At 51.3% G+C, this 17,260-nt stretch overlaps 7 protein-coding genes across 7 annotated transcripts; 4 read left to right on the forward strand and 3 right to left on the reverse strand.

Moving 5' to 3' along the window:
- Positions 1-214: 214 nt before the first annotated feature.
- CLAFUR5_13940 (Short-chain dehydrogenase/reductase VdtF) lies at positions 215-1,135 on the forward strand (the record flags this gene model as incomplete). The annotated part of the gene is made up of 1 exon (XM_047913088.1): positions 215-1,135. The coding sequence occupies one exon, from the start codon at positions 215-217 to the stop codon at positions 1,133-1,135; it is 921 nt and encodes a 306-aa protein (XP_047768565.1).
- Positions 1,136-1,443: 308 nt separating this feature from the next.
- On the forward strand, positions 1,444-2,850 carry CLAFUR5_13941 (uncharacterized protein; the record flags this gene model as incomplete). Its single annotated transcript, XM_047913089.1, has 1 exon — positions 1,444-2,850. The coding sequence occupies one exon, from the start codon at positions 1,444-1,446 to the stop codon at positions 2,848-2,850; it is 1,407 nt and encodes a 468-aa protein (XP_047768564.1).
- Positions 2,851-3,841: 991 nt separating this feature from the next.
- Positions 3,842-4,916, reverse strand: CLAFUR5_13942 (uncharacterized protein; the record flags this gene model as incomplete). Its single annotated transcript, XM_047913090.1, has 2 exons — positions 3,842-4,441; positions 4,590-4,916. The coding sequence occupies 2 exons, from the start codon at positions 4,914-4,916 to the stop codon at positions 3,842-3,844; spliced, it is 927 nt and encodes a 308-aa protein (XP_047768827.1).
- Positions 4,917-5,628: 712 nt separating this feature from the next.
- Positions 5,629-6,240, forward strand: CLAFUR5_20108 (uncharacterized protein; the record flags this gene model as incomplete). Its single annotated transcript, XM_059462948.1, has 1 exon — positions 5,629-6,240. The coding sequence occupies one exon, from the start codon at positions 5,629-5,631 to the stop codon at positions 6,238-6,240; it is 612 nt and encodes a 203-aa protein (XP_059319190.1).
- Positions 6,241-7,475: 1,235 nt separating this feature from the next.
- On the forward strand, positions 7,476-8,746 carry CLAFUR5_13943 (Subtilisin-like protease 2; the record flags this gene model as incomplete). Its single annotated transcript, XM_047913091.1, has 2 exons — positions 7,476-8,099; positions 8,150-8,746. 2 exons carry the CDS (start codon positions 7,476-7,478, stop codon positions 8,744-8,746), a joined length of 1,221 nt encoding a protein of 406 aa, XP_047768563.1.
- Positions 8,747-9,115: 369 nt separating this feature from the next.
- On the reverse strand, positions 9,116-9,538 carry CLAFUR5_13944 (uncharacterized protein; the record flags this gene model as incomplete). The annotated part of the gene is made up of 1 exon (XM_047913092.1): positions 9,116-9,538. The coding sequence occupies one exon, from the start codon at positions 9,536-9,538 to the stop codon at positions 9,116-9,118; it is 423 nt and encodes a 140-aa protein (XP_047768831.1).
- Positions 9,539-10,300: 762 nt separating this feature from the next.
- CLAFUR5_13945 (Cytochrome b2, mitochondrial) lies at positions 10,301-11,526 on the reverse strand (the record flags this gene model as incomplete). The annotated part of the gene is made up of 7 exons (XM_047913093.1): positions 10,301-10,472; positions 10,504-10,574; positions 10,608-10,754; positions 10,821-10,886; positions 10,917-11,020; positions 11,076-11,348; positions 11,379-11,526. 7 exons carry the CDS (start codon positions 11,524-11,526, stop codon positions 10,301-10,303), a joined length of 981 nt encoding a protein of 326 aa, XP_047768830.1.
- Positions 11,527-17,260: the final 5,734 nt, after the last annotated feature.

The raw sequence follows: 17,260 nt of genomic DNA on the forward strand, positions 1-17,260 counted from the left end.
TTACTGGAGCTTGGACCCTGTTATGACGTGAATCCTACGAAGTCAAAATGTTTATATGCAGGTACCACAACAGCACACGACGTATCACTGACGATTGCTTGACAGCAATTCCCAACACGAAGACGCATTTCCAAGCTCAGCCACCACCAGAGCAACACTTCACCTTCCACTTCACCCAAAAACAACCACCTCACTACTACGAGAAGAAACCACAATGGCTGAGACACACCACTTCGACGTGAACCGCCTATTCGGCGTGAAGGGCTATGTCGCGGTCGTAACAGGTGGCGGCACAGGCATTGGCCTCATGGCAGCACAAGCCCTCTCAGCCAACGGCGCCAAAGTCTACATCACCGGTCGCCGAACAGACGCCCTCGAGAAAGCCGCCAGCGAACACACACCCGACCAAGAGCACACAGGCGGCCAGATCATCCCGCTCGGCCCATGCGATGTCACAAAGAAGGAGGACCTACAAAAAGTAGTCGACGAGCTCAGCAAGAAAGAGAAGTACATCAACCTGCTAGTCTGCAACGCAGGCATTCCAGGCCCCAAGGGCGGAGGCGGCGAGGAGGATGCCAAGGATCTGAAGAAGAAGTTATGGGAGAACGAATCGGTAGAGGACTGGCAAACGACGATGGAGACAGATGTCACATCCGTCTACTTCACCACCGTCGCCTTCCTCCCCCTCCTCCAATCCGCCCTCGGCTCCCAAGGCGCCTCAAACGACACCGGCCCCGCCGGCGTCCACGAAGACTTCGCTCCCAGCGTCATCACCATCTCCTCCATGTCCGGCCTAATGCGGCACGCCCAGGGCCACTTCGCCTACAACGCCGCCAAAGGCGCGACAGTCCACCTCACAAAGCTTATGTCGAGTGAGTTCCAAGAGGCCAAGATTCGAGTAAACAGCATTGCGCCGGGCTACTTTCCGTCAGAAATGACTGCGAAGGAAAGTGATGAGAGGAATAAGAGCGGCTTTCCGGAGGGCAAGATTGAGCAGACGGGTCATGTGCCCCTGATGAGGGCGGGGAGGGATGAGGAGATTGGGATGACGGTGTTGTTTTTGGCGAAGAATTGTTATGTTAATGGGCAGATTCTTGCGGTGGATGGAGGGGTGCTGAATGTGGTTGCTGGCTGAGGGGATGGAAGGGCGGGGATGACGATATGAGAGAGGGCGAAGGCACCTCCGTTGTGCACGAGGCGCAGTCATGTCTTTGAGGGACAACCAGCGCGACGTGCTAGGCTGCGCAGTACGATAGAGATGAGAAACGATTATTTGAGTTGAGGCCGCCTTTGCGCAGCACTTCCCGTGTCACATGGCTTGGCGGTGGCTTGAGACCTGCATACTTCGAGCTGTGCGAGACTTTGCTTGTTCGAGGCTGCTTTCAGCTTCAAATTCGTCACAACAACCTTTCGGACCACAGCACCACTCGTGGTTATCCTGAGATGGCGACCCAAGCTGCGTCTGAGGTGGATGGTGGTCCACAAGTATTTCGGCACACTCCCTTCGATGATGCGCAGACACATGTTCGACTGCTTCGATTTGTATCCAAACACGAAGATGATGTGAGGCTGGAGATCAGTACCTGGACTCGACCGGAGCTGCCAAAGGACGAAGGCGAAGACGAACACGAGTGGAGGCTTTGGCATGACAGGAGGCGCCCATATGAAACGCTCACATTTCATGCCATTTCCTATACATGGGGTGATGAGAAGGACCAACGACAGATCAAGATCAATGGCCTTGCCTTCACGGTAAGGCGCAATTGTTTCGAGGCGATGGCCAAAGTTCGATTGCACTATCCTGATGAGTACTTCTGGATCGACTCCATCTGTATCAACCAGGGCGATGACGTGGAAAAGAGTGCCCAGGTGGCGATGATCTATGAGACCTTCTGCGGCGCCGAACGTGTTCTCGCATGTCTAGGCGACCTGTGTATGGTTCGGGACACGACGGGTATGAAGAATCACTACAAGTCATCCGACCCGGAAGGTCCAGCCATCTTCGCGCATGACAGAGATGGGCCCACTCTTGACAGCAATACTCTGGCTGATACCCCGTCACACGCCGCGCATACTCTGGAGTCTCGAATTAGAGAGGCGTTACCACATGGTGATATATCGTTGTCTCACCTATCCCGGAACGAGAAGCTTCACCCAATCTGCCAGCCGTGGGTTGACTCTTTGACCTTTTCCACCGCACAATCCCTTCGACATGGTCTTTGGAGCTTCTTGGTACAGGAGTACTGGTCACGAGTATGGATCATGCCCGAGATTGCAGCAGCTGGAGATGATCTGCAGCTGCTTGTTGGCACTGCGAAGGTGAATTCACTACATATACATCTTTTGATGATGCTTGCAGGGGGACGCGGAGGTTCTGATAAGCATCATATTAACTTTAATAAGCTCGACGTTTCTCGAATCTGGGGCGAACACAAGCCGCCTAGGCTACATGACGAATATATATCAGACGGCTGCAGGGTCGCGATGGGTACGATTGCTCGCAAACAAACAGAGTCATTGTCAGATTCCTTGCTCGGGTCTCGAGGGAAGCGCTGTAGTGATCCGCGTGATCGAATCTATGCGCTTCTACCTATCATGCACTCACATGTGCCATTCCGACCAGACTACAGCAAGTCCTGCTTTAAACTTGCCGTCGAGGCGTTTGGATATGTTCGAGTCCACGAAGCACACGAAGGCGAATTCTTTACTATTATCGCGCTTGCTCTGGAAGTTGACGAAGATGACCTGGCACGAGCTCTTGGTCTGGATGGGACGCTGAATGACGAGATCGAGAGGTTCAGGAAGGAATCCAGAGAACGTCGTGTTAAGGAGAGGCGGGAGAAAGAGTAACCAGAAGTGCTCGTAAAGATTGCAAGAGCATGGCGCAAAGCTGCCGTCAAATGGAAAAGATACGCGTCCTGTTTGTGAGCCTCATTAATCGACAGCGCCTCCAGGCTGTGTTGGAGAAGCTCGATAGCTTGTCGCAGCCAGTAGACCTTTGGGCGCGCCCGCCACAGACTTCAGACACTACCCAGGCCAGCAAGGCCATCGGCAAGGGGTAACGTATCTACTGAGGCATATGAACTATACGAAGTCACGGTTTCTGGGCGCCCTTCCAAGCTCCATCCACAAAAGGCTTCTCAACTGTCGATTTGCCTTGTTCCACTGATCACGCAGCCTATTTTCGGCGAGAACACACATACCAGCTGAGGTACACGGCGGCTCCCGTTTCGGACTGCGGTACAGATCATGACTCACGATCTCGCCCACCTCCTTTGCCATCGTTGCGATGTCTTCCTTCGCTGAGACGGCCGGGAAGAAGGCACCAATACACTCGGCGAAGCGTCTGTCCCTCAAGATGGTCGATGTTGTCACCAAGCTCCGCGATATCAATTTTGGTGGCCGCCACAAAGACATTGTGAGTGGGGTGGGTCTCCTTCGACGTGCGAGATTAAGTGCTGCTGACAAGTGACCTTCATGTCGTTGAAGCTGTCCCAAGACGTCGCCGAATAAGCCAGGATGAATGCTTCGAAAGTGCTCAGCATTTTCGACACGATGAGCTAGTCCGCTTCAAGATAGCTATCGTGGAAAATCGCCTACCTAATCCAGATCCTCTCTCCATAGAGCCTTACAGAATAGCTGTTGGTGTCCCCCAAGGTCGGATCAGATGCCCCAAGGAAAGAGCCTTGCGTGAAATGGTCCATCAAACACTTGTCTCAACGCTCAATGGTGCGGCACAGCATAGTGATGCATCGAAAGCTTGAGTCATGCGTTCGATACGAGCTGCGATTTGCTTGTCTAAACCTACGTTCTGAGATAGCATCCAACATGTGCACATGTCTCACCCTAACAGCCGAACTTGAAAGAAGGATATCAAGCTTTGCAGAACTGCACCAGCCCACGATGATCTCGCTCGGTTCCGAGACCATCCATGAAGCGTAAGACGTACTCGTGTCATCCAATGCTCATACAAGATCCTCTTCACCACCACATCGCTGGCATCTTGAGGGATACCTTCACCAGTCTTGGTGGAGACTTGGAGGAAGGGCGCATCAATACTATCGTTGAAGTGCCTGCCGACTTCCGCGGGTACTTGCCACTCATGCTCAGGCAAATCAGTCTTGTTAGCCACGACTATTAAGAACGGCATCGTGCGGTTCATTCTCTTGTTGGAATCCTTGACATAACCGTAGTAAGTGTAGTAAAACTGTCGAATCTCCTCAAAGCTCTCGTAATCAGAGACTGAGTAGACAAGGATGGCTGCGTCTGGCGGATGGAAGTTGGCGAAGCAGACTGGGGGGAGCTCGTATCGAACTCGGCGCTGTCGAGAAGCCTGGCTGCATTCATCAATCCAGTATGACCCTATTTGACGGCCCAGAGCAGTATGTCGGATCTGCCAGTGACGGTCTGGCACATCATCGTCCGAGTGATCGTTGACTAGCTACGGCCACGCTGTCAGCCATGCGCTGTGCGCTTTTGTAGTGGGCCAGACTGCTCTCCTGGCGCAGCAACCTACGGCGTCCTGTGTGAGCAGCTCCGACCAATCCAATTTTCAGTGCTGCTACCATGCAAGACATACAGCCTCTTACGTAGCCGATGCAGGGGTCCTCTCGACAGCGGAGAATCAGAGTGTCAATCTGATGCTGCAGTACGAGCTGTTGTCTTCCGTTGAGGGCTAAGCCGTACTCGTTGTGGTTAAGTCGATGCTGTAGAATGTCGGAGCTGCTGACAATGCTGTACCACGATTTACAGACTCGTTGATAATTGACCACTGTTTGAAGTGGCGCTAGCTCAAAGCACAAGAAGATTAGTTCTGGTGTCGAGCAGAATCGGTGGCAGGCAGAAAGCTCGTTGCGTCCAGGGGCAATGCTCTGGGTATTGGGTTCCAGTCTTTCCTGGGTGACGTCCAGCGACATGGCTGCCAAGCAGTACAGGGACCAGGAAGAGCGTGTACTGCGAACTGGTAAACGCACTCAATATCAGCATAATCACCAAAGAGATGAAAGTACGAAGACATCGAGCAGCGGGTCGCGGCGCAGCAACATTGCATGTAAAGTGTCAAGGTGGCACAGTACATACTTCTTAATTAGACGCTAAACACCTCGTGGAGGTCAAGATTGTCGACAGGTCCGTCGACAGGTCCCGGAAAGCGCGACACAGACACACTGCTGTGTACTCTGCTAACAAGGAAGATACGACGGCAATGCAAACGAGCGATGTCAATGTTGTCGTTCACGTCGCTAAGTCTTCGTCGAGCCTGCTGTCCCCGCCAAGTCGTGGTGCACCTGATAGCCTCAACTCAACGTGCATACTGCGACTCAGGACAGCCTTTGTGATGCACACAGCTTGAACCCACGACCATGTCCGCCAGCTGCGGTCTGCAGTAAAATGGGACTGAATGTGCATTGTCTCAGATGTGTGAGTTCTGCGCCGCGTGTACCGAAGCGATGAGAGGTAAGACATACCTTGAGCATAGCGAGCAAACATCGTAACAGCGCCAGATCGATCATATCAAGCCTGTAGAATGATCAGAATGAGTCCGATCACGTAAACACGATCTGTCCTTGTACCGCCCTCTTATTATCTCCGACTCGATAACTACCAACAAAACGAAGCCCTACAATCCAAATGCGTCTGCTAGCGATACTGCTTTTCGGCGGGAACGAATTTGTTCGTGGCTCGACCACTACGTCTACTTCTACTTCGTCATTCCTGCCGGATCAGTCAAGCTTGCCAAGTAGTTCACCTGTCAGTATCACCACTCCGCCCGGAAGCTCGTGCGTTAGCACAGTGCAAGCCACGAAGTGCACACCCGACCCCGTGGGTCGTCCAGCTTGTATTCCAGTCCCAAGCTGCGCCTCCTGGATCCCGACTACAACATCATCACATCCAACCCCAGCTCCGACCCCAACCATCACCCCTCTCGAGGTCAAGCCAGTCGTCTGCCATGATGAAGCATACTTCCCGGGCCATGGCGACATACATCCTGGGCACCAATATTTACGGGCGAACCTGTTCTGCATAGATCAAGGGAGACTTGTCTTCGGTCCAGGGGATTCCACGCATGTTTTGACGGAAAACGGTGGTGTCAAGTACTTCTTCAAGGCGGGATGGATACATGGCTGCATAACCACGGTGAACAACCAAAGTTTCGTCGCCCCTGTGGGAGCCGAAGGTCCTTTCTGCACACAGATCATGTGGGACGCGTACCGGAAATGTGAGTGGTGCATCAAGGACTGATGATGGATGATGCTGACGTGGAGTAGGTGACAATGGTGGCGTTGGTGGGTACATCGATGTTGGCTGCCTGAGATACTGGTTTGATGGTGGTAGCGTGTGAGTGACACCTTTTCAAGGCCGGTCAATGGGCCTGGAATGTCGATGTGTGGTATCGTGGACCCGGCGTAGAGTCGCCTCTACCCATCTTCGGGTGTGGAATGGTCGCTGTCGGCCATAGGTATTACAGGTGTTCTAATCTTCGGTGGACTTGTTGTTTAGAAAGAAGGAGGCTGGCTGGATCATCTCGCCGAGTTCCGAATTCGGGCTTGACTTTCACTTCCGACCTCCGGAGGGAGGATTCTCCTTGCTGTCTTTTTCCTGCTCACCACAACAACACCTTTCGACTTCCTCCTTTTCGCTGCATAGGCACACGGCACACGGCACATGGCTCACGATCAAGCTCCTCTATTGGCCGCCTCCAGGATGATTGTCAATCCCGCCATCGGAGGCCAGACGGCAGCAAGATTTCAGCCGCTCGAAAACAAGCATTTCGAAGCTGGCCAATCCATGCTTCTCGTTCAACATCACGCTCAAACTCGCCGCAGAACGCCTCCGAGCCATCGTGTATCATTGGAGTCTGGTTGTACAACGTTGCGGGTACCTCATGCGCTCTTTTCGTGGCTGGCTTGTGTCCTGCTCGAACCAGGATCGTGCTATCTGATGTTAGGACTTGGCCAAAATGCTTGCTCGGATGGATGCAACGTAGAATATGGAAGAAGAACCGACTCCCTCGATCTAACGGCACGTACTGAGCATAGCGCAGTCGTCGCTATGCATAGCCGAGCCGTAGTGTCCTCTACGCCTCTGTCGTCCTGTCGCCTCCCGACCCAATGGCAGGACGGAGCAGCCTACTTCACCCTTCCTCCAGCTCTTCGAATGCATCTTGAAACACTGATGTCTTCGTATACGCCATCCACATCTTCGAGCCATACCAAGCCACATGACCCGGTCTTCTTGCAGCTAATGAAGAATGCCTTCTGGTTCCAATCGGCGAGTCCGGATCGACATCACTGATAAGAAACATCAGGCGACAGCTGCATCGCAGCATCATCCCTCAGGACTTCTGAAAGAGCACTATATAGAAGGTAGGCTTGCTCGTGATGGTTCCCTTGCATCAACAGTCCTTGTAAGGTATTCCCAGCATTGTTCAGTCGTTCATTACAGCTTACTACAAGCATCCACTCATTCTTTTAACAATGCCTTCGTTTATCAACACACTTTTGGCTGCTTCAGCCGTGCTGCCGGCAGCATTGGCTAAGCCTACCATCATTAGGACACAGAGCGCCGAGACCATATCTGGTAAATATATCGCCAGAGTCGAGGACAACGAGTTTCTTGAGGCGGTCTTGTCGACTGTTCTGGATGTTGCTGGAGTCGAATCAACCTACAACTACACGATTGGTGGTGTGAAGGGCTTCACGTTCGATGGTGACGATGGCGTCCTCGACATCCTCGAGACCCTGGGCGCCATCAAGCACGTCGAGCCGGACAGCAAGGTCTACGCCACCGTGCCTTATGGTTACCTGAACAAGAAGATTGCTCCTCTAGCCAACACGACACAGCAAGTTCAGAACTCCTCTACTTGGGGTCTTGGCCGCATCTCCCACCGTGAGAGCGGCTCCAACAGCTACAGCTACGACGACTCTGCCGGCGAGGGCTCCTTCATCTATGTGATCGATACTGGCGTCTACACCGAGCACAACGAGTTCGAGGGCCGTGCCAGCATGGGTGCCAATTTCATCGATGGTGAGGAGGACTCCGATGGACAAGGCCACGGCACTCACTGCTCTGGCACTGCCGCTGGCAAGACTTACGGTGTTGTAAGCTCATCCACATGTCCAACATACTTCACTTCACTAACTGTTCCCAGGCCAAAAAAGCCTCCATAATCGGCGTCAAAGTCCTCGGCAGCGACGGCTCAGGCACCAACTCGGGCGTCCTCCGCGGCGTCGAATGGGCCGTCAACAACGCCAAAGAATCCGGCCACATCGACCGCACAGTCCTCTCCATGTCCCTCGGCGGCACCTTCTCCCAAACCACCAACGACGCCATCGAGCAAGCCGTCGCCGAAGGCGCTTTCATCTCCGTCGCAGCCGGCAACGACGGCGAAGACGCCTCGAACTCCTCCCCCGCCTCCGCCCCCGGTGCTTGCACGGTTGGTGCGACTAATGAGGCTGATTCGAGATCTGATTTCTCGAATTTTGGAAAGATTCTGGATATCTTTGCCCCCGGGGAGGAGATTCTGAGTTCGTGGATTGGAGGCAAGACGGCGACGAGGACGATTAGTGGGACGAGTATGGCTTGTCCGCATATTGCTGGCCTTGCAGCTTACTTGATCGGTCTGGAGGGACCACGCTCGCCGGCTGAGCTCTGCTCCAGGATTCAGGAGTTGGCGACTACTGATGTTATTCAGGGTGTGGGTGATGGAAGCCCAAACTTGCTCGCTTATAATGGTATTGCCGCCTAGAGGCAAGGCGATGAGGGGAGATGGTCACAGTACTGCCGGATCACATCGGGAATGTGTATATCATGTGTATAGAAGCAGGAGATTGGCAGCGGCCTTAATGGTTGGCCTTACGTAGTAGATGGATACACAATTCAAGCGATGCATGATCTGGAGACTGCTCAGAGTTTCAGGGCATCCTTGACCATCCTCCTTTCGAGTGTACATCTGACTGATTGTGAGCCACTTCGTTGAGCATCACCGCCCCGACTCTATCTGGTCGATGAAAGACGAGCGCATGCTGTCAAATCCTCCTTCATAGTGCTGGATGCACTGTATGCTATCGTCCTTATCAGTCATGCCGCAGATATGGAGAGTGGGTCACATATCACTTCAAAACATTGCCATGTAACAGGGCTTGGCGGAGCCGTGAACGTGGTAGGCGCAGCCGATCTTCGAGAGCGGGCCCGAACCCTTCCTGTCCTGATCGCTCATGCCCTTCATTTCCACAGCGAGATCGAAGAAGAAAGTGTTCCAGCTAGAATCCTCTTGCTGGATCTTCAGACTCTGCTCCGTCCACTTGTATGCCGCGACGTCGACCGCCAGCTGGCGCAGAGTGTTTGAGCTTGCAGTCTTCGCATATGCTTTTCTGTGTACGCCGAGAGGGTATCTTCCTTCATCCCGCATCTTAGAGCAGAGCGCGTCTGCTACAGCATCTTGGAGGCTAGAGGACTGTAGTTTGTCACCTAGCAGCCAGCAGTCGGAAAGACGGTCCCATTCGTGGTCCTTGGCCCCATCAACTTTGTCTCCTTCCATTTACGAAAAGACCGATCCGGTGTAAATGAACCGAACAAAGATCTCGACGTGTGCCGGCTCTTCTTCTGGCAAGTTGATCGACCGCTCGGTGGCCTCTTTCTACTCGTGCGAAAGTGCTACGGCGCAAAAGTCGGAGTGTTTCTTCAGAATGTCTTCATCGGCGTACAATGTCTTAAGGCTATCGTCTTTGTCAACGCGAACGGCGATTAGTGCATTATCGAAGCTGTGAAGCGGTCAGATCAATGAGCGCAGGGAGTGGTGTGTGGAAGATCTACCTTGGCCCGATAGCTACCGATTTGCGCGCAGCTACTGGCCCAACCATGTCTATCTGGTGGCACGGTGAGGTTGTGTTGTTGGTTGCGGATAGGTCGAACTGCTGTAGGTGCTAAGAGAGAATCAAACGTGAGTGTGGTCTTCCAAGATTAGCGTTTGCCCGCAAACCGTGCGTACAAAACGGTTGTAGGGGTTCTCGCTAAAGCATGTGAAACCCGCATCACTCGGAGTGTGCATCCTATCATTGCACCCTATCACACCACGCCTTGCCACTGCGAGGTGCACCTGGTACCCGGAAGCCTCCTTTGGCTGCCGTTCTTATGGCACGATTGCCCAGTAGTGCTCAACTCATGCGCTTTAGTCGTCGTAATCGCGGAAGATGCAAATCGTCACTTCGTTCTGTAGCAAGTGCTTAGCACAGATATCTCATCATCGAATTATATGTACAAGAAACTAACAGTCGTTACACATCGTCCTTTCGAACACCCTCTACCACGACGTGCCCCACCTCTTTGCAGCCGTGAAGTCAATGTAGCTGACATTCGCATCCTTCAAGTTTCTAATACCAGCATTCGCCGCATCGATCGCCACCTCGCGCTTCATGATCTCGACAGCCCTCTCGACACCCGCCGCACCGAACACATTGCTAAACATGAAAGGCCTGCCAATTCCGACAGCCTTTTACACCGAGCGCGAGAAGCTTAACAACATCAGCACCATACCTCACATCACTATTAGCCCAAACCTCAGTCTGCTCAAACACCTATAGTGCCTTCTCGTGGATCTCAATAGCGACCTCAAGACCAGATGGCGACCCATCAAGCTGGCGACCGCCGTGGTTAGACAGGAGGATCGCTGGTGCGCCGTGATTAACAGCCTCGATGGCGTCTTCGACAGACTGGATTCCCTTTGGTACGATAGGGAGCTTGGTCTGGTTGCGCATCTAGTTGTACGTCTCCCAGGTGATGGAGGAGTAGGCTGAGTCGGCAGAGCCCACACCTTAGCGTGCAGCGCGGTGGTGGTTGCCGTCTACGGCGGAGTCAACGGTCAAGACGATTGCGTTGAAGTTGAGGCGCTCGCACTAGCGGACCTGTTCGGTTGTGGCGGTCTTGTTATGTAGGTCGATGTAGAGTTGTTGGAATAGGATTTGGCCGTCCGCGCGGGCGGATTGGACTTCCTCTTTTGAGACGGAGGAGAAATCGGTGACGACTATAACAGTGTTAGTGGTGGCTAGCGATGTGGAGCGAGACTTCACGGGACATACTGTATAAGATGTTGCTAGCGGCGGCTCCCTTGACCAGATTCTTCTCAGCATCATCGTTCGCGTAGCCGGCACGCGCGCAAGGTGAGATGAAGAACGGCGCCGAGAAGTTGTGACCCAGAATTGTCGTTGGAAGTGAAGCCTCGATATTGTCAACCTGCACCATTACCCGTAGCCGGAGGCGAATGCGCTGAAAGACTTCGAGGTTGTCGCGGTACGACCATTCTCCAGCAGCTCCACTGTAGTAGTATGTATAGGCGGTCGAATTTATGTACCCTTCGGCAAGGTATTAGAAGTCTAGAAGACTAACAACATCGGACACATTTAGAAGCTGGCCACCAGTCTCGATTGTGCCAAATTGCTCTTTAACACCAGTGTCGGGCCAGAACATATACGGGCGCGCTGTATACGCCGCTCCTACCAGAGAGAGCGAGAGAGCTGTGTTGAGCAGCATACTGTCGGTATTGCTAAGGATTAAGAAGATCCGTAAGGCTAGAGCGAGGCAGTGCAACTACGAAGGAGCCTTAAGAAAGCACCTATCGCGGGCTTGCCAGCCTTATTAGACGCATCAGCACGCCTTCCACACATACGTGCGGCCGCCTTCCATCGTCACCTCGTTTGCGCCAGTCATTAGCAGTGGTGGCTTAGATAAAGAGGCACGATCCAGACCACCGGACATCGCGTAGCATTTGCAGCATTTCTTGCTTTGGAATCTTCAGAAAGGGCTCCACTCCCGTCTTAGGAAGGTCTTAGTCTGAGACAAGATGCTAACAGAACGCACACTCAGTCGTCAAAGTCAAACGATAACGGAGGTCTAACTCGAAGGGGTGCTCACTAGTATCACTTGGCGTGCTGCTAATATCGCGACTTCGGATCGGTGAGGGCAGTCTAAGCTAGAGTGTAACTTCGGCAGTCAGTGATGGCGCGTGTAGTGTGCCCCGAAGTTCGGCGTGACTTTGTCGTATAAGGCATGTTGTTGCTTGAAGTTGGTATAGCGTTGTAGATTTCTCCTAAGGAGTCGCTAATGTGGAAGCAAGGTCTGCTCAGCAGGTCGTTAATGTGAAAGAAGTGCTCGAGACAAGAGTTCCCGACGACCATTTAGCCGGCACAGGCTAATGCAGTGGCTACAGCTCTTAGCGTGAAGTCGTGCATCACGTAGGCGGGTAGGGATCGGAAGCGTTCTGTTCTCCCCGTCCTTGCCTTACTTCCCAAACATCCGAACACTTCGCTTCAACTCGGTTGCTCGTTCGCTCTAGCGACTAAGAGCACAATGTTTTACTGTGCTATCATAGTCCCGCGGCGTCGGACGAGCGACGTGCTGACATCTATGAAACCTAGGTTAACCGCTTCTAGCCGACTCGCTCTTAGGTCCGATGTCCTCGCTATAATGCAGCAGGTCTCGTTGGTGAAGACCTCAATGGCGATGTTGAGTAATAGATGATGGAGGAAGTAACGACGGCTCTAGTGCCACTCTTTTACATGTCGTATTGCGTCAGCGAGCAGGATGCGTGCTCGTATGCTCACGCGGTCACAGTGCTTTACGAACATCTGTATCCGAGTGCAGCACTGGACTTAAAAACCACTAAGCCAGGCTCACTACGTCTATGCGTCCCGTCGCGACAGATGCATACACTTCTCGATGCTCGCTACTAGCTATTATTGGTCCCCCAATAGTGCTTCACGCTCATGCATGAAATTGTGCCCTTGGCAGTGCACGAAGCTGCTTTCGTAGCTGGTATAACGAACGCTATGAGAATAAGGCCCTCGAGAGCTGAAGCTAGAGACACATATCTTCAGCTCTAAGAAACATTGCTCAATAGGATGTCCCCAAGAGGAATGCCGACGCCGTTGTCAGCTCTAATTTACGGTACGTAGTGTTGTGAATCAGGTGACTTGGGTACCATATTAGTCAGGACTTGGCACACACACCCTATATCAGCAATATCTATAGCCACCATAGATACATCTTATGCAATTCAGAAGGTATCTGATCACCCTTATTGTTTCATGGTTCAGCAAGCTTGTACACTCGTCAATCACCCCTACAACAGGTTATGAGCCCGGGTGCTCCTCTGCCTATTCGACCTGAAGCCTGAATTGTCATCAGAGCCTCCATCAAGGATCAGCTTGCTTTGCTAGTGACCCTGACCCTGCATTTGCCTTACCTGTATCCAATCGATTCAGCAACACCTACAGGAAGCCGAGGTCCTAAGCATCAATACTAGTGGTACAGCAGAAGAGCTAGGCCCAATATGGAGAGCAGAACAAACAACCACAGCAGCCTGGCCAAATCCGCCAAGGACAACCAGGTGCTGAAGAAGGGAGTCCAGTTCCAAGCCTGGAAAACGATGCTCCTGACAGCCCTTCTGGAGAACGATCTAGCTGGGCATGTCTTCTATGGTCTGGACTGGGTAGACAAGGTTTCAATGCCTTCCCTAGCAACTTATAGGGGGGAGACCACACCCATTGGGCCGGATAGCCAGGCTATAAGGCTGCATACAAGAAATGGAAGATCAATGATATGAAAGCATTTGGTTGCATCACATCAAGACTTGGTCCAAGCATAAGGCCAAACTTTGGTGAGGCAGACAAGTCTGCCAAAGAGCTGTATGATACCATTGCAACAACCTAGAAACCTGTGGTCATAATTGATCTATATGATGCAATGAGGAGTGTTAACAAGCTAAAGCTTAATGAGCTTCGCCCAAACACCCTCAGATACTGTGAATCATTCTAATTCTGGGTACACAACCACAGGATTGCTCTAGATCAGTTCATAGTAACCTTATAGGTGGATGACAAGAAGAAGCTTAAGCCTCTCTTTGTTATGCCAGATAGGTACTACAGACTTAACTTTGTGGAGGGACTGAACTATGTTGAATAGCTCAGAACATAGAGGCACAACAATCCTCTAGAAACCACATCCCTAGAGACCATGATCTCCACCCTTAGAAGGGAACAAGTCCCAACATCCATCAGGACTAGACTTGTTGGGGGAGCTTTTGATGATGAGGATCTGTGCACTCAATGCACCCATAAGCACACCAATGCTAATTGCTTTAAGCAGCATCCGGAGAAGAACCCCAGGAGCAAAGGGAAAGACCCTAGGAAGGGGAAAACCCCAAAGCAGAAAGCCCAAGGCCAGAAAGGCAAGGGAAAGGGCAAAGCAGCAGCAGCTGTTAAAGATGATGACTAATCAGAGTCTGACACCCCTCAGAAGCGAGATGCTTTTGATGAAGGGGAGCAATCAGACTTCTGACTACCTCATAGGAGAGCAGGAGCAGTAGTGGCAATGGCAGTAAATGAACTGACCTGTAGAAGAGCCGCTGCTACAGTGCTTAGCCTGCTTATGTCAGACAAAATCTGGGATACAGGCACTTGATTTCACATCACCAACATGCTGGATGACCTCATCAATGTGAGGCGACTACATAAACCTAAATGCTTCTCCCAAGTAGTTGGACGATCCTAGCTGTACATTAAGGGAGACATAGAAATTGTGTTTAAGAACCAATTTGGCTAGAAGCAAACCTTCATAGCCCGTAATGTCCTGTACTCCCTAGATGCTGATGCTACATTGATTTCTGCAGAACTTATGTTTAAAGATCATAGCATCTATATAGCCAGGCCATCAAACACCCTGCTCTAGAAAGGCAAGCCAGTGGGCTTGCTCACAATAGTCAAGAATATGACTATGCTCAGGAACTTCCGTATTAGGAGAGCTCCAAAGAGCAAAATCAACAGATCAAAACTGAGAGGCCTTGCAGCACTTGCCTTTACTAAGCCAAGAGCTGACACTGTTAGATAGCACCAAAGACTTGGGCACATTAGCAGCACCTTACTCAATGCTACGAAGGGTATAGCAACAGGCCTTAAAGGAATTAATACTACAGAACTTAGACACTGCGAGCTATACAAGTTGTCCAGGTCATGGAGAGTTGTTTCAAGAACTCCTAGACCCTTGGCACTCCATGCCCTTGATGAAATTCATGCAGATCTGATTAGCCCAATTGAGCCAGTATCCTCATAGAAGTACAAGTACTGTCTAATGCTCACCTATGTAAAGACAAGGATGAGATGGTGCATACTATTGGAGAAGAAAGATTATGCCCCTGCAGCAATCAAGGCATTCTTAGCCAAGATGTGGAACTTCTACAAGAAGACCCCTAAGATATGGTTCTCTGACCAAGGAGGGGAGTTCAACAACAAGGAACTTGCTAGGGAAGCCTAGGCTGAAGGCATCAGATGGGATTTCTCAGCCCCATACACTCCTAAGCAGAATGGGATTGCAGAAGCTTCTAACAAGGTTGTAGTGAACAAGGCAAGAGCTATGATGATAGACTCTGGCCTCCCACAATTTATATAGCATTTTGCTATGAAGCATTCATGCTACATCACTAACAGACTCTACAACCTTACTACCAAGAAGATCCCAATCCAGGACTTTGAAGAAGACCTTAGGCTGGGGGTCAGGGAGGTTGACCTGAGCAACATCAGGAGGTTTGGGTGCAAGGCATTTAGAAACTTGGACAACAAGCAAGATTCAGCCAAGTTCATGCCCAGAGCAGAGATATGGTGGTATATTGGATTCCAGGAAGACTCCTTAACCAACTACCTGCTCTGGAGACCAGTCTGGAATGGGAGGATGTGGACAGATGATTCCAAGTTTGGACCCTACTGCACCTTCAATAAAGACTGCCTATTTGGCCATCTATACCCTGCTGCCTAGCAGGTCGCTCAGGGGGAGCCATCTCCAAGAGATCAGAGCTCCTAGCTTGAAGCAGTAGATGATAGGAGTGAAAGAGAAGAAGAATCTACCTCCCAAATGGATCCTGAAGACCCCCCAGATGTCCCAGGAGGCCCCTTAGCAAGTCCTATGGAGCCTCACTCTCTATAAGGGCGCAATCACATGCTCCAACATGCGCCCCAAGCGCGTCACACCTCTCCACAGAATGGACAGGCGACTGAGCAGCCCTAGGGGGAACTTTAGCAGCATAGTGACCCAGCTGGACAAAATGGTGCATCAACAGAAGACTCCCCAGAGCGCCAAGGGGAGCATGTGACATTCTCACATACGCCAAGAAGCGCTTCCCCCCAGATCCAGGAAACCACTCCTGAAGAAACTGTCTATAGGCAACAAGACCCAGAGGACTCACCTGAAGACCCTGACAGCCTTATGACCCCATTCCATCCTCAGCCCTATCTTAGCAAAAGAAAGAGAGGTGATATAGTGGAATCAACTGTCATGAAACAAGCAAAGGTCATTCCTGAGGCCACAAGAAGAAGCACTAGAGAGGGCAGAGCCCAGCATGACTACAGAATACTTGCTAATCAAGGATTCTCTGCAGCAGCTGCAGAATCTGCACCTAAGAAGGAGAAGTTGAAAGACCCAACTTCTCTCACTAATGCCCTTAGCAGGCCTGACAGAGCTAAATAGGTCAGGGCAGTCAGGAAAGAATTCACATCTCTTGAAGACACAGAATGTGTCCAATAGATTCATATGTCCAAGGTCCTAAAGGGAAGGAAGCTTCTCTCTAGGAAATGGGTACTTCATTACAAGTATCTGCTAGATAGAACCATTGAAAAGCGCAGAGCCAGATGGACTGCAAAGGGATTCACCCAAAGACTTAGGATTCATGTCAACACATTTGCACCCACCCCAAGGCATGCTACTGGCAGAATCCTCCTGGCCCTGTGCATAGTGCTTGGCTAGAAGAGAAGGCAAATTGATGTGGAAACAGCCTTCATGAACCCCAAGATTGATAGACCTCTCTTCATCAGACCACCTGAAGGAGCTGAACTGATCAAGAAGAATGCATCAAACCTGGTCCTAGAGATCAAGAAAGGGTTGTATAGATTGAAACAGTCAGCCAACCTCTGGTACTATGATGCAAAAGAGACTCTTGAAGCTCTTGGCCTGAAGAGGACAGATTCTGATGCTTGCCTCTTTCAGGGGGAGGACATTCTTGTCCTCCTTTATGTGGATGACTTCCAAATCTTTAGCAAATCTGAAAAGAGGATTGACAACCTCATTGCTGGCCTGAAGAAGAAGTACTCTATCAAGACTATGGACACCAACCTCTTCCTTAGCATGCATCTGAAGCTGAACAAGAAGGGAGACCTTCTCATCTCCTAGAAGCATTATGCTTTGGAGAAGCTCCAGAAGTATGGCCTTGACTAAGCCAAAA

This window comes from Fulvia fulva, chromosome 12 (genome assembly GCF_020509005.1).
Source record: "Fulvia fulva chromosome 12, complete sequence".
NCBI classification, from domain to species: Eukaryota; Fungi; Ascomycota; class Dothideomycetes; order Mycosphaerellales; family Mycosphaerellaceae; genus Fulvia; species Fulvia fulva.